This window comes from Propithecus coquereli, unplaced genomic scaffold (genome assembly GCF_000956105.1).
Source record: "Propithecus coquereli isolate 6110/MARCELLA unplaced genomic scaffold, Pcoq_1.0 Scaffold12, whole genome shotgun sequence".
In the NCBI taxonomy this organism is placed as follows: domain Eukaryota; kingdom Metazoa; phylum Chordata; class Mammalia; order Primates; family Indriidae; genus Propithecus; species Propithecus coquereli.
In genome coordinates, this window is record NW_012136080.1 from 5,394,600 (window position 1) to 5,419,784 (window position 25,185).

Here is a 25,185-nt window from a genome sequence, read left to right on the forward strand (position 1 = left end):
ACCTTGTTGCTGCCATTACCTGGCAATGTTGCCAGATCTTTTTGCTTCAGGATGTGTTCCACCACAGACTATCAAAGAGGCAGGCAGGAGACCTCACGTTTGGTTTCGGTAGACTTATCCTTTGTGCTGGCCCCCTGCATTGTGGGTATGGCCTCTAGGGGCCAACTTTCCATTAGACCCTTGGACTTAAAAAGCCACCTGTGCTTCCTCTAGATGTCCTGATGCTCCTGCCTCCACTGGTTGAGCTCCCTCTTGGGGCCTAGGAGCAGTCCCCATGGTGGCCTTTGCTTATCCAGCAAGAGCTGGGAAATCTGAGCCCACCCTGCAGCTCAGCAGGGACAGAACCCACTGCCCTGTCAAACCACCTAGTGCTATGTGCCACGCTGCCTCAGCCAGCCCTCAGGCCCTCACAGCTCCACCTGAAAAGCCACAGCAGCCTCAGTCCTCTAAACAGTGGTCCCTAACCTTTCTGGCACTAGGAATCAGTTTCGTGGAAGACAGTTTTTCCACGGGCGGGGCAGGGAGGCGGAGCTCAGATGGTGATGTGAGCAACGGGGAGCAGCTGCAAATACAGACGAAGCTTCACTCGCTCACGTCCTGCTATGTGTCACCCCCCGCCTCACCCCCCAGTTCCTAAGTTTCATGGACAATTTTTCATGGCTGGCAGGGGGAATGGGGCAGTGGAGCTCTGCGGCCCGGTCCCTAACAGGCTGTAGACCAGTAGTGGTCCACCGCCCAGGGGTGGGGACCACAGCTCTAAAAGACCCACAAAACTACTTCTTGTCAGTTTTCTGTAGTTGGTTGTTGTTAATGTCTTGTTGAGTGGATTCTGTGTTGTTTTTTTATTGAGAGAGAACAAGTTGTTACAGGCTTTTAAGGAAACCAAAAACATTTGCTCTCTAATTATATCTATTATTCTATTCTCATTCAACTTGCTTTCTTGTTTTGGAGCAGCCTTTCTACTAGCCAAAACTCCAGTCAAATTTTCTTAATAAATAAAAGCTGCTGTTTTTCTGCTGTGGTATGTGAGAGGACTTGTCAGCATGGTTCTTACTGAAGATTCTAATAAATTGTCAGGCTGGAAGCATGTTGATGGTATCAGTCTTTGCCTTGCCCCGTACTGGAAATAGTTTTTGGAAATATTTAGAACAGCAATGTTTTGAAATGCAAGTTCCAAGAGTGTTTTTCATGTTTGTTCCTTCAGTCGATCAGTAAATACTTAACTGTGTACCTGTAATGCACCGGGCATTATTCTAAGGACTGGAAATACAAACCTGAGCAAGAATGTCTTGAAGCTTATACCCTGTTAGGGGAGGATGGACAACAAAAAAGCCAGCAAATATGTGTGAGCACGTCAGACAGTGGCGGGCGCTTATAAATACAGTGACACAGATGATGTGGTAGAGACTAGACAGTGACTTGGGGGCTGCTTTAGGTTGGGTGGGCAGGAAGGCCACTCTGAGGAGACAGCACTGGACAGAAAGGCAGACAGTGAGGAGGAGACTGCCTAGATCCGGAGACAGCCTCCGGGCCAGGGACACAAGTGTGCCGGCTCCGCCTCAGCCAGTGCGACGCTGAGCGAGCGAGGAGTGATACGCTGGCTCTGCTAGCCGTGGGGGCCAAGCGTGGAACTCAGGCATTCAGGCAGAGACTGGGACAGCTTTGTTGGGCAAATGACTAAGAATATAGCATGTAAGACATTATAAATAGGGCATTTTTAAGGCCACAAAAAATAAGAAAGCTGTTAAGGAGGGCGAACATACTTATTGTAGTGACTCTCAAATTGGTGCACCTGTCAGTATCTTTTTAATTGTGCCCTCCCCATCAATACATTCTCCTGTATGGCCCCAGGCTTCTCCTGCTTCCCCTGAGCTCTCCTGAGAATCCCATGCCAGGCCCTGACGGGGCTGCGTGCATCCCACAGGCATGTGGAGGCGGGGAGGGCTAAGGGCCACCGCGTGTTTAACAGACCAGTGGGCAACCCAGATGGTCAGCAGCTGGCTTGGCAGGTCCTTAAGGTCAGGTCTGGAGAAAAGACTTCCCATGTTGAGGCTACGTCTCCTAGAGGAGATGGAGAAACAGAGACAAACGGCTTCTGTGAAGACCCTGGGTTAAGTCATGCTGATTCCATAGGCGTTGTCATCTGAGAGCAACCTGCAGTGCCATCACTGCGGCCTCTTATTTTTACTATTACATTGAAATAGCAACATGTTTTACATGTTTTATAAACCCTTAAAGACGGTTTCTTTATTAATTTCAGTCACCTGGAAAGCACTGATCTTTAGAGAGAGGTGAGTTAACACGACTGAACTGTGAGGCAGTGTATTCCTACACTTTTCAGCCTAGGTCGAAAAGCTTCTTCACAGAGACTGGATGAATGGTCCAGGCTGTCAGCCCATCATATGTCAGCAAGAGGTGCCCTGGCCTCTCGTTGGAGGGAAGACACCTCTGTCATTATGACAGCACACGCATGTAATATCGGAGGGAAGGCTGTGCACCCCAGGCCCAGTGCTGCCCTCTCTACTCATCCCGGCAGCTCCCCATCTGCGGTTTGCAGAGCATCCTTGGTAGGAAGAGTTGCTAGGAAATTTGGCAGAAAATTCCCAAGCTTGTCTGAAGTTATGGTGTGACAGCAGGTAAGTTATACTCATTAGTTATAAAATGCTGTTCTTCTATTTTCAGTAAATATTCAAGATGTGATATTACAAGAAAATTTGGAAAAAGAAGATCAAATTCTGGTTTCCCTGGCAGGATTAAAACAGGTATGTGCATTGCTCTGACAAGTCTTCTTTGTGTCCTGCTGCTGTGGGGAGGGCACCCTAGGGCATGGAGTACCATGATGTTAGAGCCAGCGTCCCCTGGTCCTTCATTTCTTCCCAGAAAGCCCCCTTCTGAATCTCCACCTCCTTATGCCCGTATTCTTTCCAATGATTATTGTCTGTTTAGCTTGTAGCCCACACTGGTTTTCCATTTGCTCTTACCAAACCCATTCTGTTTGTTCTTCAGCCAAAGCCAGTGTGCCATAAATCAGCATCGTGTTCAGTCATCTATAAATTATGGATGTCCTTGGAGCACAAGTCATAATCGATACCTACCGTAGACTGCAGACCCTCAAGGGCCATATTTACCCAACGTTTCAAGATCTAAATGGGACATAAATGTCAATGAAAAAGAGTGTGCTGTTCCTAAATGCCTACCTGTGTTATGAACAGACCAGCGGTGGTAGAGTCACTCTAGCGGCCAAGGTGTGCAGTGGAGCTGAGTGTGTAGGCAAATGTTGCTTCCTGCCTTAAGATAATTGCCAAGGATGTGACCCTCGCTTCTTACCCTGTGAGAACCTGGCCATTAATGCCCTGACATTTTCCTTGGTCATTGCTAAGTCAGCAGCTTTCATAAAGTTGGATTTTTTCCCGTTATTTCTTTCATAATGGTGTAAAATGTTAACATCCATGCTATAAAAAAAACAGTTGATAACAAGCCTAGTTTAAGTGTATGAGGGATTTAGCTAACATTTAAAAAGAAACTCATTCATCTTTTTCATTTATTTTCTTATTTGAAAATAGATCAAAGACATTCTAAAAGGTTCCCTGCGTTTTAACCAGAGCCAGCTAGAGGCCGAGGAGAATGAGCAGATCACCATCGCAGACAACCACTACTGCTCCAGCGGCCAGGGCCAGGGCCAGAGCGACCAGGTGCCCGGGGCCACCAAGCAGGTATAGGAGCTCTGATGAACATGTTATGTTAATTCGAAGGGAGCACATCCACATAAGTCCTTCAAAGTTATGAATAACAAAAACCCTACCAGAGTTATTTCACATTGCCATGTGTAAAGTTCAACTGTGAAATACCACAAGTAGCCTGAGGCAGGAGTGCTGTCTATAGCTGTGCAGGTTGTGCGCTCTGGTGCCGGAGGGGGGCCGTTCACAATGATAACGGCGAGGACGGCGTCTCCTAGAGCTGTGCTGTGCCGGGCCCACAGATGCATAAACGCCTGTGCAGTAGCGTTCGCCTGAGCCTCTGCCACAGCCATTGCGTGGGGGAAGCCAGACCTCTGCCGTAGTTCTTGGTCAATTGCCTCCAGCCGACGCCTCCATTCCAGTGCTTTCCTAGTGCAGACTTGAGTGTATCTCACTTGGCTAGAACATATTTGGCCAAAATTACTTTCTTGCCTTCTTGGGAAAGGGCTTCTCATTAATGTCCACCTCTAAGGCAGGGGTCAGCAAGCTTTCTGTAAAGAGTCAGAGAGTAAATATTTTAGGATTTGCAGGCCACATGTGGTCATCTCTATCATATACTTTTTTCCTTTGTTTTTTGTTTTTGTTTTTTATATAACCCTTTAAAAATGCATAAGCCACTCTCAGCTTGAGGGCCACACAATAGCAGGCCACAGGCCAGATTTGGCCATGGTTTGCTGACCCACGCTCTCAGTGTGTATAATTTACTCTAACATAGAATCACATGATTTCACTGCTAAAAGGATCTTAGAGCTTCCTCATGTGCTCAGCCCTGCCTGCCCCTTTCACCAGTGAGAAAACGAAAGGCAGAAGGGCACCCAGGCTCACTGGGCAGGGGCACCCCTTGCCAGGCACTGTCTGCAGAACCCCCACCCCCACCCGCAAGCTCCACCTCCCGCCTCGCTGGGCATTATCTGACAAGACTAAAAGATTGTTCATTTCCCATTTAGATTTTAAATTCCAAATAATATTTTTTAAAAATCAGCTTACAAAATTTCATCATGAAAAATGAACGTTAACAAAATCTTATCTAAGTCACTTTCTCAAGAACTAGCATTCACATGCTTGAAAATTATTTTCTGTGTGATTTTAAAACAGCAAAATGACATTTGAATGGGAATTTTTTCAGTTTTAAGGGCACTCTTCAAGAAGAGAGAACTTTGTGGTTAAACTTACTTTTAAAGCCATGTGAAATTTTCATGGAGTGCTTTGACTGCATTTTCAGCCATGTGAATGCAACGTTGACATTGCCTATTTAATTTGATTAGTTTCTCCAAATTCTCCTCCCTGCATAGATGTTTTATTTTTTAATAATCATTTATTTATTCGAAAATTTTTGAGCATAGGTCCACCCACCAACCATTTTTAACTGACAATTTTATTTAAAACTTTAGCATAATTTTTTAGTTGAATGTGTAAAAATACTGCAGAAAAAGACTTTTCAAAAACACTAAATGAACTTGCTAAATTTAAAACTTCTTGATTATACTTTGCAATTGTCTCTACCCCTTCCCTGCCATGGCCCCTTCCCCATGGCTGTTAGCAGTTTATAAAAAACCAGTACTCCTCAAAAACGTTTTACTGAGAAAGGGAGAAATAGGGAAGCCGTGCTCTCCTCTCTCCTTCAGGGGAGGAAAGGCAAGAGAAATCCCAGATGCGAGCAAGCAAGTCAGACCGACGAGCCCAGAGTGTGGGGCCTCCCGCTGCAAAGCCCAAGGATCTGGGCTACACTGATAAGGAGCCAAGGGGTCTACCAGGCTGGAAGCCTTGACCACCTTCTTCCTATAGGAGCCTGTGTCCCAAGCCGTGGGGCTGCCATCAAGCTTGGAGCCGGCTGAGTTTTCCGTCTCACTGTTTGTGTGAAGAGGGCAGAGGGGACACTGGCTGTGGACAGGCTACATGCATCCCAAGGAACACGCATCCCAAGTGTGCCAAGTGGGAGTTCTGAAGGCTTCTGAATGTGTTTTGAGGACCTGCTGTGCCAGGAACTGGGTATCAAGGCTATGGGATGTAGCTCCCGCTTTCGCGAGCATCCAGCTATGGGGGATGGGGGAGCAGTGCTCGCTAGGCAGGCTCTTGAGACATTTTCTTGAGATGTAAGCACCACATGTCAGCCTGTGATGGATTGTGCCTTAGCTCATTTCTAACTTAGGGATGGGTTGTTTTTGCTTTCTTGGTTAATCACTAACGTATGTCTAAAGGATAGTTCAGAAGGACCAGGCTCCCTGGCCTGGGGCAGATGGCTCATGGCCCTCCTGCTGTCCCCTTCCCCATCAGGAACCACGGAAGGTTCTTCCTCTGTGGAAATGCATATGCCCCGCTCCCCTCTGTGAGGTTGGTGGTGACAGGGCTAGTATTGTTCTTTCAGTTTGATTTACACATTTTATCTCCATCTCTAAAAACAGCAGAGTGGAGTGAAAAGAGTCACACTCTCTACCTCCCTTCCCCGAGTCTGTCCTTTATGTACTCCTCTGGGAAGCGTTTGATGAACTCACTCACATCCACTGCAGTAAAAGGCAGGACTTTGTTAACCAACCCATCACATGCCTTTCTGGCACTTGGTCCCATGTTTTTATCTGTATACTGGCTCATATCATAGCCACTAGCCATGTGTATTTATTTACAATTAAATTTAAATTTATTAAAAGTCAATAGAATTAAAAGTTAAAAATTCACTTCCTCAGTCACACTAGCCACTGTTCAAGTGTTCAGCACACACATGTGGCTCAGGGCCGCTCTGTTGGACAGCTCAGATGACAATATTTCCATCATCAGAGAAAGCTCCTTTGAACAGCGCTGCTCTGCAATTGACTCGCCTGTTCCTCCATGATCCTGAGCTCAAGCTAGGAAATGAGGCAGGTTGGGAGAGAGGGCAGGAAGGGGAGAAGGGGACATATATTGTGGTGGTCCTGGCCAGCCTGACAGGTTAAAAACTTTTCTAATTGTGCGAGACATGCCTGTATCTGGCAAAAAGAAAGGATTGACTTAGGAATTTACAAAACTTCTGTAAATGATATAAATGGCACCAGGCAGTGGTTAAGGCTGCTATGGAAATCCATAAAGAAGCCATCTTTGTGTCTAGAAAAAAATTCTAGGTGGGTATCTAGACAGCAGTGTCTTTGAAATTTTTTTGTTACATTGGCCAAGCCACTAGGCCTCCTCCCTGGGCTTCCTTTTTTGACTTATAATGTGAAGGGCCAAGGAGGGGGTTGATAAAGAAGGCAGTTGCAAAGGCCCTGTCAGCTCTAACATGCTTTGTCTAGCCAGTCTATGACCCTTATCTGGGAACTGGGGGGCATCATGTCAGATAAGTAGAGTCATGTATCCTTACTTCTAGTCATAGGCTTTGAAAAGTGTGTCTCCTCTTCAAAGTCTTGCTGACATCTTCACTGTAAGCTAAAGGAGAGTAAGTGATAATGATTCTTCTGTAGTAGCAGCACTCCAAAAATAGGGTCCACTGTATGTGTCCTTTTATTTTCAACTAAGATAAGCTCTACTAAGTACATTCCAGCCCTGCTTTTTTGTGACAGATCAAGGTTTTCACAGTTTACGATGCATATGAACAAAGTGTCCATGTTCTGGAAGCAGGAAGTCAATCCCAAGGGCCTGTGTTGATTCCCCAGCAGCCTTAGGTGCTTACCACGCGTGGAGCTGGAGGAGAAGACTCCGCAGAGGCGGCCTCGCTCTGACCAGGTGCACCTTACACAGGGGCAGTAATGGGAATGCGGTTTGATTTCTTTCCCTCCAACTCAGAGAAAAGACAGTCCCCCTCTACCAAACAGCTCTAGTGCCATCCCAATCACATGCCCTCCTATCAGAGTGCCGTGTGCTATGTATTGTTTTCATTTTTGTAAGAATTAAGGTGTTAATACAATGTAAACAGCTTTAGAAGTTGAGATGAAGCACCTCAAGGCCTGTTGTTCCAGCACTGTGAAAGGAAAATTCCATTTCTGTTCTCCAGCTGAATGTCTTAAAGGTTGATGAATTGCCAGAGGAAGGTCAGAGATGGAAGGCATGTGTGCCATTATTGAGCTGCTCACCCTACCCCCGCCATGTCACTGAGGGGGTGAGAGATTGAGAGAGGGGCCTGGCAGTCACGGCTGGAGGCCAGATCCCCTCATGAGCCCTGCTGACTCTGTTTCCAGGCTCTGCCTAGGCCATGCCGGTCTGCAGGCCCAAGGACTCAGGGGCACTTCCAGCCAAGGGGCTCCACACCTCCATTAGACTTGAGATCCCTACACTAGTCCCCGCCACGCCGCGGGGAGGGCAGGCAGGCAGGGTTGGGGAAGTGGGTGTGGGCACTGCGTCAGCTGACGTCGCCACCAGGTGAGGCATTCTTTCTACCAGGCCAGCATTGGACATCCTTGCTCAAACTATAACTTTGCTACCCCAAAACCTTTACCTGTGTTCATGGATGTTAACTTCTTTAAGTTAAAAAATAAAAAGCCACTCATAATTGCTTAGAAAGAAGGGAAAATGATTGTAGACTAAAGCAATTCTGTCTCTATACTTTTTGCCATTATACTTTGCAGTTGCCATTCTTGGTTTTCAGATTTGTAGAACCTGCTGGTTACCACCATTGCCCCAGGAGACCCCCATGTGCCTACCCAAGATGAGCTAGCTATGGGATCTGTATGAGAAGAAACACACCTTTGAGCAGAGTAGTAAAATCACTCCAGATCCTGCAGCTCTTATTAGGGAGACAGTCTTGTACGATTCGCATCCACGCATGTCATCTCCCTGCACTGTGACTGCACACCAGGAGGGAGGCACTGTCCTTACCCCATTGCATTTCATCGAGAGCATTAAAGCTCAAGGAAGATGAGTGGATCACATGGCAGAGTCCCACGTGAGACTGGTAGAGATTCTGCCTGCAGCCTGTTAGCTGGCTCCTGAGCCCGGGCTCTGCGTGGCAGCATAGACGCTGCCTCTCCCTGCTGTTTATGAAGTAGGAGGTTTACTTTGTCCTCCTGAGAAACCAGCATTCAGCTTCAGGAGTGCTCAAAAGGTGCTGCTGGCCCTGTGCCACTGGTAAATGCCTGGGCCTCGGGACAGCAGGCCCAAACACTATGCCTTTCCACGATAGAACACGGGGAGAGATGGCCTGGCTGTCCAGGGAGTATTCCCAGCCTCACACGGCCCTCCACTCAGTTCTTTGCCGGTTTCTTCTCTCATCCACCTGTACTTCTGACTGTATTTCACAGGCCTCTTCAGAAATGCCAGTGTGTGCAGATAAAGGGAGCTCAGACGACTTCATCCTGGTTTCCAAAGAAGAGGATGGGGGCAGTGCCAGAGGGCCCTTCTCGGGCCAGGCCCAACCTCTTCGCACCCTCAGAAGCATGTCTGGGAAATGCCAGGCCACAGCCTGCTCCCCACTGGTGTTCTCAGACCCACTGATGGGCCCAGCCTCAGCTTCCTCCAGCAACCCCAGCTCCAGCCCTGATGACGACAGCAGCAAGGACTCTGGCTTCACCATCGTGAGCCCCCTGGACATCTGATCGCTGTGCCCCAGTCCTGCCTCACAGGGATCCAGCCTCCCCCTCAGTGGCCCAAGGCCAGGCTGAGGCTCCCCCAGTGGAGACACCTCTGAAACCGATGCTTCTTCCCAGCATGCATTTGGCATTGGTACAGCCCATTGGAACCCTTTAGAGAGAAGCAAATATGGCCACAAAGCACAGACTTACCTTCAACAAAATGCAGACAGGGCTCTCTAGGCCCTTACCTAACCCTTACCCACTCTTGCTCTGAGTGAGAGCTGGATTAAGTACTCAGTATCACACTCACAATCAGGAAAGACCAAGCAATTAGAATTATTTCTCTGCCCCCTTCTCCCTGACTAAGAGGGTATGGCAACTCCATTGATTATATTAATATTTAGAAAAAGGAGGAAGAATTGGTTTCAAATCTTCCCTGCCTCGAAGCATCAGGCATAGGAAAATTGGTTGATACCAAGAAGCTTCCTCTGTGGGAATCTATGTCTCAACCTACCTGATTCCCACACTGGGAAGCCATATAGCAGAGCCAAATGCCATAGAAGGAACTAGAGCCAGTGGATTCTAGGGCTGGAAAAAACCATTACTGACCTCTCAAAGTTATCATGATCTTTAGAAACAAACTCAACTTAGGAATCATATTTATGTGTGATGTGGTGTTAGATCTTTTTTTGATTTGTTAAAGAATACATTCCCAGTCCTCAGGCTGAATTGACTTTGGCCATCACTGTCCCTCCTTAAACAATTATATTTCACCTGTTAGAATCGTTCACAGCCAGAAAACATGGTCACTTTAAGCCAGTCTTTGCTGCACTGGTTTCAAAAGTTGTAAGAATATTACTATCCTTGAACTGGAAAATGTGACCCTGACTTGATGGGATAAATATCTTTCAGATAGTAAATTTTCTGGTTAAGTTTCTCTAGGTTCGGCGCTGTACATACCGATCAACTGATGAGTAAAGGGAAAACCCAAGCTCATTCCCATCCAGAGTCCGAATCCCACCCTGGCCTTAAGATAGCAGGAAGAGGGAATTAGACCTGGAGTCCTTCTGTGGTAACAAGGCTTCCTAGACGACATTCCAGATGCCAGGAGGATGCAGGGTTTGTACACAGCCCCTTCCCTTGCGGGGAGCCAAGTGCGGGAGCTGCAGGGCCTGTGCTCAGCTCTGAACTCTGTCCTGGGCGCCACTGCCGGGACCAGGTCTGACGTGCCGGTGCCTCCTTGGGCTTCTGTGCAGATTAGAGAGTCTCCCTCTTGACAGTCAGAAGCTTAGGAAACCATGGTGGGCACAGAGCATCACATGAGCTGTTTCTGTCCTTAAAGGAGGAGCTCCCTGGAAAGGACGCTTCGCTCACCTTTGCCTGAGCAGGAATGAGACAGGAATGGGTGGGCACTGCAGGTAGACACGGTACCTGCTTCTCCTTCAGGCAGAGCAGCCCTTGCTGGCAACAGCTGGCTCTTTGAGCCTCTCCTGAGAGGACAGGCCTCTGGCAGTGGAAGCTTCAGAATAACAAATGAAAGCTAAGTGTGAGGGAATTGACGCCATGTCTGTCCTTCCCACTGCTAACCGTGTTTCTATACAGACAAATGCGACAATGACATGATTTCCCTCTCACTGTCCAAGAAAATGGTGATGACTCTCGAGTCAGCTACTACAGAGAGGGTTCTAATTAGCTCTGCAATTTGTCCTTAAACTCAAGCAGGGAAATCTCCTCTGACCGCATCAGTGTGTAAGGATGAGTAACAGCTCTGGTTTTGCCAGACAGCGGGGTTGTCTGGCCTCCCACGATTGGGCAACTGCTCGGCAGATGCGCTAATAGCTCCCTGGCTCCTGGCTGAGTTGTCCTCTCAGCACCTCTGAGCTGCTGCCAAGTACATGTCCGTGTGATGACACTTTGTGAGCTCCAGGGCCCCCATGCAGTGAGTGGCCTTAGAACTGTTCAGGGGTTGCCATTGGATACTTTCTCACAAAGGACTTCGCTTGGGAAGGTGTCGGTGTTTTCAGGTCTAAGGTAAGAAGTGTGGAGCTGTCCCCTCTAGAACAGAGACTGGAAAGGACCACAGAACTGCCACCTTCTGGCAGCCGGGCACTGTTGTCTGCGCACCTCTAGCATTTCCTCTGTCCTGAGAGGTAGAGTCATGATCGCTGAGTGTCACTGGCCACACGAGAGTCACTGGCACCCACCATGCCAGTAAGGCTCTCGGCTGGTTCCCTGTGGTTGGCTGGGTGTTCAGTAGTCACCGAGCACTCCCAGCCCTGCCCACGCGCCAGGGGCAGGTCCTCTCCATCCTGCGCTGCTGTGTAGGTGCCACGTGCGGACGGTGGGTTCACTCAGCGGTGTTTCTGTGGCCCCGGCAGGCGCCTCCCTCCTTGGAGGAGAGAGACCCGCAAGGGCAGTGGACACAGGCAGTTCCCACAGGTTCACGCTCAGAGAATCGTATTGCTGTCCTGTCTTTTCTAAGTGACGTTTTTTTATTCTTCATAGTTGAACATTGTTTGCATTTTTATTAGTTACAGTGCTATTAAAGATATGTGTTCCTTTGTATTATTTTATCAAGTACTTATGTTTAATTGCACATTTAAAAAGTCCTGAATATATGAAACCTCTTTGTTTTTCCTTAACAAATGTGGTAATCAGCAGAACCCCTCTTGTGCTTTGATTGTTAGCAGTTAAGTACATTTTATAAACGTAAAGCTTAGATTAACTCCCATTGTCAACTACTTTTTTAATACATGCTCCTGTGTGTTTCAAGCATTCCTCTGTGATCATATTAGAAATCTGAGTTAAAATGTATCTCTGTACATTACATATGAGAGTTACAAACTAGAGAAAGGGAGTCGTAATTACTTCGCCTTACCTTGTGTGTATGCCAAGGGGTCACATAACTCTTCAAACATTTAATTATACTGGATTATGCTTCCAAAGTTCAGTGATAACTGCAATCTGAAAAGAAATAATATCACTGCAGAATGAATGTGACTGTAAAAATAAACCAAGACCTCCCTGGGATTTGCCTTCCCTGCCCATGACCGAGCTGAATCTCCTTCCGCTGTCAGTCCTCGGGCAGCGCTGAGGAAGCTGCCGCGGGGTCTGGTGGCCTGCGCCTGACAGGAATGCTGCCTTTACTGTGTCAGAATGCCGAACAAATACAGAACTCTGACAGTCATGCTGTCTCCTAACGATAACCTGCCATAGTTGATCCACATTTATTACTTTGTCTTTATTGTACTGTTTTTTAAGAAACTGCCCCCAGGGTCCATTACAGGACAGGAGTGTGCGTGGAGGACTTAGGTCCCCACGTGCTGAGTGGCCGTGCTGTGGAGCCACGGCCGGTTCCGTCCCTCCTCCCCTGCCGCTGTGTGTCCAGAGCAGGTGCACTGGGAGGCCGGGAGCAGGAGGGGGCGATGGATTGAGGCAGCAACTGGCAGGCCAGGCTTCCTTCTCAAAGGCCAGCCCGCTGTCGCAGTGTTACTTTGAAAAGCTCTCTTTTTATAGTGTTGAAAAGAAATATAAAGTTCATCTAAACAGGCTTGAGACCACTTTGATGTAAAAGCTGTCATCATAATTTTTCTCACAGTGGCACAATTGGTTTGACTGATGGAATACTCAGTTGTGCCATTTGTATCCTGTCGCTTTTTTCTCATCCATCTTCATGCTCTAACTCACATTGGTTTAAGAAATGATTTATCCTTTTGGCAAAGTGATCCCATGCAATATGGTTATAATAAAAGACTAATGTGAAACTGAGACTGAGGCTTGACGTGTTCGAGGCCGGGAGTGAGGGCACAGGTGCGGACCAGGCCCAGCCCGGAGCGCCCCTGCAGTGCACGGCCAGGTGGGCGTGGTGATGGGCCATGCCCGGCCGGGAGCGGGCCGTGCAGCCTCAGCACTGTGCCGGCCTCACTGCATCCCTGCTCGGGCCCCAGGCCTGGCTCGGGGCTCACACCCAACTCTTGTCATTCCCTTCCTCTCCGACCTGGGCAAGGTGATTAACCTCTGGGGCCTCAGTTTCTTTATCTACAAACTGAGGATAATAGTAGTCACCTACTTCATAGGGTGTGGCGAGGATTAGCCAGGATAACACACCTACAGCACAGAGCCTGACAGAGCATGGGGTGCAGGGCAGTTTCAGGGTGAGTCATGCAGTCCACCCCTTCCATTGATAGCCAGGACCTCAGAGGCTTCCTGAGGCCCAGGTCCCACCTCGGGGCAGCCCTGCTCGGCCTGCTGGTCCCAGACACCATTTGGGGGGCAGCCCCAATGGCTTGCCACCCACCTTCCCACTTCCGCCAGCACCAAGTTTGCCCTGAAGCCTCACTTAGCCAGCTAACATGGGGTTTGGTGAAAAGGCCACAGGGTGAGGATGGGGGAAAAGTAGGTACACTCTAAGTCTTACGTGGCAAAGAAACTGAGACGGGGCAGGGGAGACCTTTACAGCTTAGGCAGAGCTGTGAAGCCAGCCCACCTGAATTTGCACCCGAGCCCATCTCTGGCCTAGGCCTCTGTCCCAGGCCCAGCCAGCAAGTGGCTTTTCCTTCAGTGGGGCACGGTCCCTCCGCACAGGTTCTGTTGTCAAAAGGCTGAGAGCCGGTTCACTACTCAGCTGGCTCGTGTGAGCGAGGGGGACACGTACTTCTGCAGACCAGTGACAGCCACACATGCCCTGGCACCCCCCTGTTCGCCATGAGTGCCTCACTCGTGCCCTCAGAACTGAGCACGTCAGCGCTGCTGACACTTCCTCCTGCCCTGCCTGCCCCTCTGCCTGAAGTCGGGGTCCCCCGCCCCAGGACCCTGCTCTGCTGCCAGAGAGTTCGAGGGAATTACACATCCTGGAGCAGCTGCCAACCAAAGGCTGAGGAGTCAGTAGTAACAGCTGGGCCCCCTCGCCCACGGTGGGGGGGGTGGGGGACGACCCTACGGCGAGTGTTGGTGGCTCCCCAGAGCCTTCCTGCAGGGTTAAGCTCCAGCCGCTGGCGCCTGCCCACCCCTGGATCCTCTCTCGGAGTCTGCTTCTGGGGAACCCAAACTAAGACACCCTCCTTCCTGGGCGCCCGGCTCCCCCTGCCAAGGCGGGTGGAAGTGCGGGAGGCCGCAGGTGGTCGGGTTGGGCCAGAGTCCACGCAGACAGCGGGTGCCGAGAGCCTTCCTCCCCCGTTTCTGAGGTTAGCAGAGGAGCAACTTCACTCGCGCCTTCAGCGGGCGGGGAGCCTGCGTGGGAGTTCCCGCTTCCAGGCCCAGCGAGTCGCCAGCCCCACGAGTGAGCGCCACCCACGGCTGATCCTGCCCCGCTGGAGGAGCTACTGAGAGCTCCATTTTCATTCGGTAATTTGACTCTGCCACGGCCAGCATTCTCGCCTTTTAAGGATGTGTCTGTGTCATCAGAAACTTCCCTCCGAAAGCACATCTGTTCGTGGAAAGGGACGGCTCCCACAGAAAGGTGGAGGGCCCTGGAAACACACAGGGATGACACACTGACCCCGGGGGCACACAGCATCAGTCCAATTTTTCCTCCAGCAAACTCAGCTGAACACCCTTAAAGTGTGAGGCTGCGTGGGTGCTGGTGACACAAAATGCCCTTCAAATAGCCAGGAAAGGGTGGAAGCGACATGTTTCTATATTAGGAACAGACACAGAAAACAATGAAATACCAGAGTAGCCCAGAGGAAGTCCTCCATCCAGCCCTGGAGACTTCAGAGGCAGACAGGTGAGTTGCACGGGGACAGCCGCCACCCTCCCCCTCGGAGAGGCCAGGGGGCCACTGCTGCCAGTCAGCGCCAGAGGAGCTGTGGCCCCACAGCAGCCGGCAGGACGCATTTTCCCACAGGCACGTGCTGTGACGGGGGCTGGCCCCTCCCTGAGGACCGTCCAACCGTTCGGTGGTCACCAGCGATGCGTGCACGGGCTGCGTCCGCTGCAGGAGCCTGGAAGGCCCCGAGTGCACGGCATTGTCCAGTGGCAGTTCCGGAAGCCGCCTGGTAGCAGGAGCCCCTCCCGCATCTCTCAGGCTCAGAGAAACGCAGGATCCATTTATTAAATGTATTTAATACTTAACAGGGTGTAACTACAAGGGTGAGGGGGCTGCAGTGGGTGTCACCTCCCTACAGGATGCCACCAAGGGAAGGATGGCCAGCAAAGGCCCTGCCTGAAAAGGAGTTTGCCCTTCACTGTCCTCCAACAGCGTGCTGGGCCCTCGACAAGGCGTCCCCCCTGCTGCCTCCTCAGCTCCTGCCGCTGGTCCCGCAGCTGCCCAGAGACCACACCCGGCCCGGCTGGCCCACACACGGCCTCCCCATCCTCTGTGCATCCCACAGCTCAGTCGTCCCACTGGCTCATCACCCTGCAGAGCAGGCCCTGTCCCCACTTGCCAGGGCTGGCCAGTGGCCTTGTTCCCCCGACTCTGCAGCTCACCCCCCACCTGGGAGCAGACCTGCCCCGGAGCCCTCTCTGAGCCCGCAGCATGAAAGGAGCTCCCCGCAACCCCCACCGCCACCCCTGGCCTGCGCTCCAGCCCCGCTGGCTTCCCATGCCCGAAGCTGCACACAGGTGCTTTCCTCTGCCCAGAACACCTCTCCCTGTTCTCAGTTGATAGCTGGTGAAGAAGGCCAGCTTCACCGGCCAGACTCCTCCTGCCAGGGAACTGCTTCCCGGAGGTCCCATTGGTACGTTTCACTCTGTGCCATAAAGCAGCCATTTATTATGCTCATGGTTATGTGGTTCAGGGATTCAGGCAGGGCACAGACGGGATGATTTCTCACTGATAACTCTGTCATCTGAGGCTTTGGGAGACTCAAAGACTGAGAACTATCTTGTCCACTAATACCATGCTGAGACCTTAGCTTGGGCTATCAGCCAACACCTAATGCGACCTCTTCATGTGGCCTGCACTTCCTTGCGGCCTGCCCGCTGGGTTCCAAGAATGAATGTCTGGAGGAGGGAGTGGGTGGGTGGGACCCAGGTGGGTGCCATTTCACCTTTTATGACCTGGTCTCAGAAGTCACAGAGTATCACTTCTGTCACATTCTATTTGTCAAGGGAGTCACAAGCCCACCCACTTTGAAGGGGAGGGAAAATGGACTCCACTTTTTGATGGAGAGGACAGTGTCCCAGAAGCACACATGAGTCTGGAAGTTTGCTGTGGCCACTTTTGGAGAATAAAATCTGTCATGCCCACTCACCGCAGGCTACTCCAAGGTAGCCAGAACGAGACCTCAGTCATCCTCTGGTAGACTAAGGCTGCTCCAGCCACACTGGAGAGCTTACAGGTGCCATCCAAACCCTACAGTACTTGTAGCTGATCACTACTCTCCTCCAGGAAACTTTATGTGATGGTTTTAAAGCATACCCCAAAACTCTTTGACACTCCTCTCGAGAGCCCCTTGAATCTTGGCTCTGTGACCTCTCAAACAGCACGATACGGAGGACAAGATACAATGACAGTTTCTGGGGCCCTGCCTTAAGAAGACTAGCAACTTCTACTTCCTGTCTCTCGGTACATTCACTCTTGGAACCCAGCCACCATGCTGCAAGGAAGCCCAAGCAGCTCCATGGAGAGGAACCTATAACAACCCAGAGCATCAACTTGGAAGTGGTACTCATTGGGCCTCATTGACACTGTGCAGAACAGAGACAAGGTATTCCCACCACACTTCCCAATGGGCAGACTAAATGATTGCTGGTTGTTTTAAGCTACTAACCTTTGGGAAGTGTCATTATGCAGTAGGGGATGATCTTCCCTGATGCCCTGACTGGTAGGACTCATCTCTGAACTCTCCCATCTTTGGACCACACATTTTTCCCAGGACTTACCTACCTACCTACCTACATTCTGCTGAATGTTTTCATATCCAAGTCCAGAATTTGCATTTCCTTCTTGAAAAGAGGGCCATTCGTCCACCCATATTTAACAAGCACCTACTATTTGCCAAAAGCACCATGCTGGGCTCTGGAGACATGCAGGGAACAAGATGGCTAGGATGCCTGTCCTCAGGGAGCTGTAAGTCCAGTAGGGGAGGAAGACAATGCCCGGCAAATGAATGGAAGATAATTTCAAATGAGAATGATGTGGGAGAGACTCTTGAGGAAGCCCAGAGCCCCTTTCCCCTTGGGTGGGGACACAGCTGGACCACATTTCCTGGCCTCCCTTGCTGTGACGAGCTCAGGCCACTGGAATATGAGTGATGACCCAGGAGCAGCGTGTTGAGGGGGGAGATGAGTGGACCACCTTGGGGCCCAAAATGGGGGCAGGGGCCAGGAAGCTCCCTCGCTGCCCGGATTTTGAGGACCAGCCTGTCCCAGGGTTTTCCTAAGCCTCTTTGTCATTCTTTGCTTTCATTCCCATAAACAGCACCCCTAGGGAAAGAGCCAGACTCAGCTCTGATCAAATCCGGAGCTGCTTACAGATTGGGGAGATATAGAAGCCAGTGTGACTTCGAACCAACCCCAATTCATTCAGAGCCCTGAGCGCTGAGCCCTGCCTGCCTGACTCCACCCTAAAGATGCCAGGGCTCTACATAGGCCACTCTGGGCCAAAGCAGAGGGGACTTATAGCAAGACAAGGAAGCTCTGGGAGCCTCCGTTTCCTCATCTGTAATACAAGGGCACGGAGGTGGGCAGATGCCAAGCTTGGCCACCGTGCAGGGATGTTGCAAGTGGATCAAGTCCATTAAGCACCAGGCTCTGTGCCCAGCTGCCACCTGCACTAACCCGTACTCTCAATCACCCCGTGCGGTAGGTGATGGGGGGGACACAAGCCCTGGGCTGACGTGGCCAGTGTGTGCAAGTGGCTGCCCGAACTCTGCCCCTCAGGACTGCTCCCAGCCTCAGCACCTGGATGGCAGGATTTGGGGTGGTCTCGAGCTCCTGGGGGTGGCAGGCTCTGCAAGATCCATCTCAGCAGCCTCTGCGTGTTTCCGTCCGCCACGACCAGCACCAGCCACAGGATCAGACTCTCCGTGTGGCAAACAGAGGTATATTCCTGGGCGGTGCTGTGGCCACCGTGCGTGGCAAGGGTGCTGCTGGGTTTCTCAGAATCCTGCGCCTCAGAGGTTCGGAGAAACTCAGACTTTCAGAGAAAGTCTGTCCTGTCCGTTGCCTGCAGAAGCCTTAACCACAGAGTCTGCAGCACGAGCCCCAGCGGCAGAGCTAGCTCAGCAGGGCCAGGCGGAGTTCACCCTTCCTGTCCCTGTCTGAGCCGCGCTGGGGATGGAAGCGGAGCACCTATGTTACATCCATCAGGCCGGTGGGAGCCGTGCTGTGCTGGAGTGAAACCGCTGCCCGCTCCCTCCTTCCCTGGGCACCCGCCCTCCTGCGCAGGTGGGGGGCGGTCCTGCTCACGCAGCAGCCGTAGGGAGCCCCCAGTCTCTCTGACACTCAGTTTTGCCATCTGCAAAATAAAGAGGTTGGCGTACAACAGGTGTTTTTTACATACTTTTTTGACCATGATCCACAGTAAGGAAAACATTTTACAACGTACTAGTCAGGATTATGTTAGCCACTGAATAACACACGGGCCCCAACATGTCAGCAGCTTAACACAAGAGAAGTCCATTTCTCACATCACCGTTGAGGTCAGCCTCCTGGTTTGTGGGTGGCTCTCCTCTACCGGGTGATTCAGGGACCCAGCCACTTGAGGCTCCACCATCCTTTAGAATGTCCCCACCATGTCAGAGCCACCTTGTCTCAGAAGTAAAGCGTCATTTTCAATCACATTCCATTGGCAAAAGCAAGTCGGCCAGGAGCCTACCTAGACACAAAGGCAGCCCCTCCCTAGGGACACACTTGTACTATGGGAGAGACACAGATTTGCCAGCTAGTCAGTCAGCTGCCTCTGCCAGTTCCTGAACCCCAGACACACACATCCCTGAGATGGCAGGTTCCTCACGCTGTATGCAATACCATCTGATTCTGGTACCGTCTACCTTATTTTATTTTATTTTAATAAGTGCTGGGTATGACCAACTAAATTCATCTCATGACCCACTAATGGATCAATGCCTACTGTTAAAAATTCAGATGATTCCTTAAAGGAGTGGCCATAATGTCATCCAACTCTGTAGAGGATACAGAGATCAGAGCCCACAGGTGTTGAGGAACTTTTTCAGCCAAGGACAGCCACTTGAAGCCATAGCTGTCACTCAGAGGAAGCAGCAATGCAGGAAAAGTGGGTTTTAACCCAGAATAGTTTAGGATATCCTCCTAATCCACCCAAAGATGCGAGGCCTGCTCAGATGTCCAGGGGAAGAAGGAGTCCTGGGGGCCCAGGTGGGCAGTTTCTGAGATAAATCACAGACGAAGTTCGGACGAGGGACATGCTGGCTCCAATCCTCCTTCTGAGAGCGATTTGACAAGTGCTTTTCCCAGAACGCAGCCAACGTTGCACAAATTCTTGATAGGTGGCAATAACGCACCAATAATGCACCAGAATGTTGGAAAAGGAGCTGGCATCTTGGCACCTGCTGTGAAAGACCCTCTGTGTCCTCAGGGTCACCCTTCCTCTCCCCCGCTCCCCATCTCCCCCAGGAAAGGTCTTGGATGCCCCATTTTCGCTGCTGATGTCCTCTGAGCCCAGGCAGGTCTGCAGAACACTTTCTCTAGGAAACACTGGGAAATAGCCCCATAATTTCTGTGACTCAGTTCATGCTGTATGGCCCAAAGTGACATCGGGGACATTGGCCCCTTTTTTTGAAGAGACAAATCAGGCTTTAATGTATAACCCAGATTTTCCTGCATAGATCTGATTTCAAAATTTCCAATTAATTTTGGTCCATGCACCACAGTTTATGCAACCATCTCCAATTACGAACGCAGAGCAAGGAGCCTCTCAATGGAAAAGGTGTGTGGTGGGAGGAATGAGTGATTGGACAGCCAGTGGACCTGGGTTCAAGAAGGGCCCCTGCCTCACACAAGCTGTGTGTCCTTGAGCAACCTGCACAACCTCTCTGATCCTCCGTTCTCTTACCTGTAACTGAAATGCATTGCCTGCTTTCGGGACATGTGTGAGAAGCAAATGAGCTAAAGTGAGTATAGGGCCTGGCTCATGGTGAGTGCCCAGTAGATGCTGGTGTGTCCCACCCCCCCACCATGAAGGGCCACAGAATGGTATTCTGTCTCCAGGTATTCCTAGTTGGTAGCATCCAAGAAAAGGATACAGGTACATCCTACGACTTAATGTACACTGGTCATATGGACACACACCTATGGGTCCACATACACGGACTCAACAAATATTTATTAAGCATTTCGGACACTGTTGTAGGCGCTGGGGAAGCAGTAGTAAAAAAAGAAAGTCCAGATATGTCCTTATGGAGTTGACAATCTAATGTTACCCTCCCCACCCCAGCCTCCTCTGGTCTCGCAGCTGCTTGTAGATCTGGGTCATTGGTTTGGGTACATAAAAGAGTTCAGAAGAATCATGATGAATAATAATTATTTTTATAATTATAATAATAATAAAAAGAAAAGAGAACTGGGGAAAATTATTTTATGGTCCACAAAAGTATATTAAATTATACTGCAACATTATACATAAATGGAAAACTTACAATTGGAAAGGAAGGATGGTAGATGTAATTCAGAACACAAAATAATCCAGAAATTGTTACTATTGGCTTTCTTATATAGGCTTTTAAAAAATTAATTTAAACTTTTTCTTTTGAAATAATTGTAGATGCACATAGAAGTTGCAAAAATAGTGTACAGAGAATTCCTTTGTACCCTTCACCCAGCTTCCTCCAGTGGTAGCATCTTACTTGGCCACAGTATGGTGATAAAGACCAGGAAACAGACATTGCTATATGGCTAATTACTTTTTTTTTTTTTTTTTTGAGACAGATTCTCACTGTGTTGCCTGGGCTAGAGTGCCGTGGCGTCAGCCTAGCTCACAGCAACCTCAGGCTCCTGGGCTCAAGCGATCCTCCTGCCTCAGCCTCCCGAGTAGCTGGGACTACAGGCGTGAGCCACCACGCCTGGCTAATTTTTTCTATTTTTAGTAGAGACAGGGTCTTGCTCTTGCTCAGGCTGGTCTCAAACTCCCGACTTCAAGTAATCCTCCTGCCTTGGCCTCCCAGAGTGCTAGGATTACAGACGTGAGCCATCGCACCCGGCCCACGGCTAATTACAATTAGCTACACTGCAGACCTTATTCAGATTTCACCCATTTTTAAACGCACATTTTTTTGTTGTTGTTGTTATAGTTCCATCAAATTTTGTCCCATGTATAGATTTGTGTAGCCGCCATCACAATCAAGATTCGGAAAGTTCCATCACTACTAAGAAACTCCCTGATGTTCCCACCTTACAGTCGCACCTCCCTGCAACCCCCGCCCCTAGTAACTGATGACCTGCTCCCCACCACTACTGTTTTGTCATTTTGAGAATGTCATATAAATGGAGTTATACAGCATGCAGCCTTTAGGGATTGGCTTTTCTCACTTGGCCTAATGCTCTTGAGATCCATCCAAGTTGCACTAATAATTCATTCCTTTATTTTTGTTTCATAGCATTCCATGGTGCGGATGTGCCACAGCGACTATTCACTCACTGAAGAACATTTGGGTTGTTTGTACCTTGGGCTGTTACAAATAAGGCTGCTAGTCTGTGTACAGGTTCTTACACGGCCTTTCAGGCATGGACTCTATTAGGTCATTAAATATGAAATGATCCATTTTAAACCAAAAGTGTAGTTTATTATATCTCAAACAAGAAGCAGTACAATTAATCAAAGTATGCACCTAAACTATTCACACAGCTTTGGCATCTTAACAGTAGCTTGCTTATGCCAGCAGTGAAGAAGCCTGGAGGGCAAGTGGAGATAAAATAGCAAAAGGCCTTTTCCACAGCTTGTTGACAATTGAATATTTTTCCTTGCAAGAAGTGGTCCAAAGCATGAAAGAACTGGTAGTCAGTTGGTGCAAGGTCTGGTGAATACAGAGGATGACAGAGGGTTTCCAAGTCCAGCCTTTGTAATTGGAGCAGCGTCATTTGTGCAACGTGGTCGAGTGCTGTCTTGCAAGAGGATTGGCCTGTCTCTGTTGACCAAACTCGGCTGCTTAGTGGCAAGTATCCTCATCATTTCATCCAACTGGTTGCAGTAGACATCCGCTGTACTCGATTGACCAGATTTCATGAAGCTGTAGTGGATAATACCAGCGCTGGACCACCAAACTGACACCATTAGCTTTTTTTGATGAATATTCGGTTTTGGACTGTGTTTCGGCATTTCATCTTTATCCAACCGTTGTGCCAAACACTTGTGATTATCAAAAAGAATCTATTTTTTATCACATGTAACAATATGGTGTAGAAGTGGTTTGCCTTTATGTCATGACAGTAAAGAAAGACAAGCTTCGAGATGATTTTTCTTTTGACATTTGTTTAATTTATGTAGTACCCATCTATCCAGCTTCTTTACCTTGTCAATTTGTTTTAAATGGTCTAATATTGTTACCAATAGTAATGTCAAACCTTGTTGTTAATTTATGTGTAGGCTGAGATGAATTTGCTTCCACTACAGTTTTTAATTTATAATTATCTACCTTGATCTCAGGTCTTCCACTTGGCTCATTTTTAGGATTAAAATTACCATAACAGAACTTGTTAAACCATGGATGTATTATGTGTTCCTTAGCCCCATCCTTTCCAAACACTTTGTTGGTATTTTGAGCTGTCTGTGTTGTATTGGTTTTATGACAGAACTCATATTTGAAAATAATATGAATCTTTGACTTATTTATGGTTGTACAAAAATTGTTCTAAAAAAATTTGAAAGATAATCACAAATCAAAACATGCATTTGAAAGAATGAGGATGTACCTTTACAATAAAAATAAAACAAGAGTCAAAGTAAAATGTCACGGATATTAACTATCAAAGTTAGTATTTAAGGAAATTGGACATTTCATACTTAATAACCTAAATTTTTTTTTCCCACCCACCCCCAGCAAAAAGATTTTTTTTATATTGTTCCAACCTCACGTACAAATCTTCACTTATCTGGATATAATACGCGGAGCAACACAAATGTCTGTAACACAACTGAGAGTCAGGGAGACCTTGAGTAGCAATGACAGGTATGGAAATGTCACTGGGTCTCTGCAGGAGGCCATCAGCCATCGCCCTGAGTTATGTATCGTATATTTAAACACACCTAAAAGGTCTGGCCATCTTGTCTCCTTGTCCACAGCAGTTTAGAAGGGGTGGAGATGATTTCTGACAGCAGCTGACTTTACAGCTGATAATCTGACAGTAGATGTGAGACAAAAACAGTCCCACAAAGCTAGAAATTAAGGCCCATCAGTAAAATGGGAGTCGCAGGACCTCCCTGCCGGGGTCGTAATGAGACTGGAATAGGACGAAGGCCCCTGGCACGGCAGGGTCTCGGGGAATGTTTACACGAGAAACGACTTTCATGTGAGAAATGACTTTCCCTTGAGGCAGTTGCAGCAACCGCACCCTCTTCAGTGTGGGTGTGTATGAGGCCAGCTCTCAGCCACTTCCTGCCTCAGCATCCCCACTGGCCCTACTCCTATCCAAATCACACCCGCCCTCCCTCAGAGGTTGTCAGTTTAATCTGACACCCAGGCACTTGGGGACAAGCTGGCTGGTGAGGAGTTTGACTCCAGGCCTCTGGAGATTCCTCACTCTCCCCCTTGCCCCAGCAAACAAGCCACGTCTCTCCTCTCCAGAGATCTGAGGGCTCCCAGGGCGGCATCTGTGAAGGCTGCAGCCTCTTGTGATGAAATTATCGTCCAGCAAATGTCAACTTCTAAACCTCCCAGTGACAGCAGGAGGTGCTCATTCCACTCCAGACAGGAACCACTTACTGAGGTATACTGGGGCAAATGTTTTCTTTCTGAGTCTGGCTCAATGCCCCAGTCTACCTGCGCAGGAAAATGTGGGCGCCCCATTTGCTATCCCTTAATGGCGACCTAGGAACCTCTCGTGCCTCCTGGAGGGGATGTGGTTTTGTAAGGAATCTGATCCAGGAGAAACTCCTGCTGAGAAGCTCAAATCCCAAGCTCAGAGGCGGTGAGGTCAGAGGGGTGCAGGCTCCTGATCTTGCCACCAACCACTGGTGTGACTGGGTTAAAAGTCCTGTGACCCCAGAATTTGTGGTGCACCCCAAACACATAGGAACCCCCAATAGCCCTGAGATCACCTGAAACACTTTGAGGATAAAGCTTTTAAGGATAAGGCAGTAAAGTGGCAACAGGGCCTGATGCGTTTTGGTTTTTGAGAGACAGGGTCTCGTTCTATTGCCCAGGCTAGAGTACAGTGGCATCATCATAGCTCACTGTAACCTCTACCTCCTGGGCTCAAGCGATTCTCCCACCTCAGCCTCTTGAGTAGCTGGGACTACACGCACCACCATGCACCAGCTAACTTTTAATATTTTGTAGAGACGGGGTCTTGCTACATTGCCCAGGCTGGTTTCAAACTCCCGCCTCCAGTGATCCACCCACTTCAGCCTCCCAAAGCATTGGGATTACAGGCGTCAGCTGCTGCGTGTTTTGAGGTCCACTCGGTGTTTTGCAATTTAGGCATTAACTGCCAATATTAAAAACAGAAGGATTCTACATGAAAACCAGGATTTAGGGCTTCTCTTAAAACCTGGGAAGTTCTGTCCACAAGGCCACACCAGAGCGGGCCTAGGGTGAGCCCGTGAGGCACCGGGCACGTCTGAGGGAGCCTTGGTTCCGGGACTCGGCCCACCCCACCAGGCAGTCCCCGCTGGGCGGTGGGCACTGGGCTGGCCAGGCCGGCTTTAGCGTGGTGGGCGCCTGCGTTTGTCCTGGGAACTCTTGAGAAGCCAGGCCGCACCCTACTCTTTCCACTCCCTCTTTTTTTTCTTTTTCTTAATTGGCAGCCTATTTTCTAAATTGAGTTGGAGTTTGTGTACAGTCAAGTAGATCTTAAAGGTTTGACTCGATGAGTTTTGACAGATGTTTACACCTGTATGT

General features: G+C 49.3%; 1 protein-coding gene across 1 annotated transcript in view; it reads left to right on the top strand.

Annotated features, from left to right (window-relative positions):
* The window catches only part of TBC1D5 (TBC1 domain family, member 5), a 396,708-nt gene extending 384,985 nt beyond the window's left edge, over window positions 1–11,723 (top strand). The window contains exons 17-19 of the mRNA XM_012663212.1: window positions 2,683–2,762; window positions 3,564–3,713; window positions 8,939–11,723. Coding sequence (XP_012518666.1) covers window positions 2,683–2,762; window positions 3,564–3,713; window positions 8,939–9,232 — 524 coding nt within the window. The 3' untranslated portion in view covers window positions 9,233–11,723. The remainder of the gene's footprint in view (window positions 1–2,682; window positions 2,763–3,563; window positions 3,714–8,938) is intronic.
* The last annotated feature ends 13,462 nt before the right edge of the window (window positions 11,724–25,185 follow it).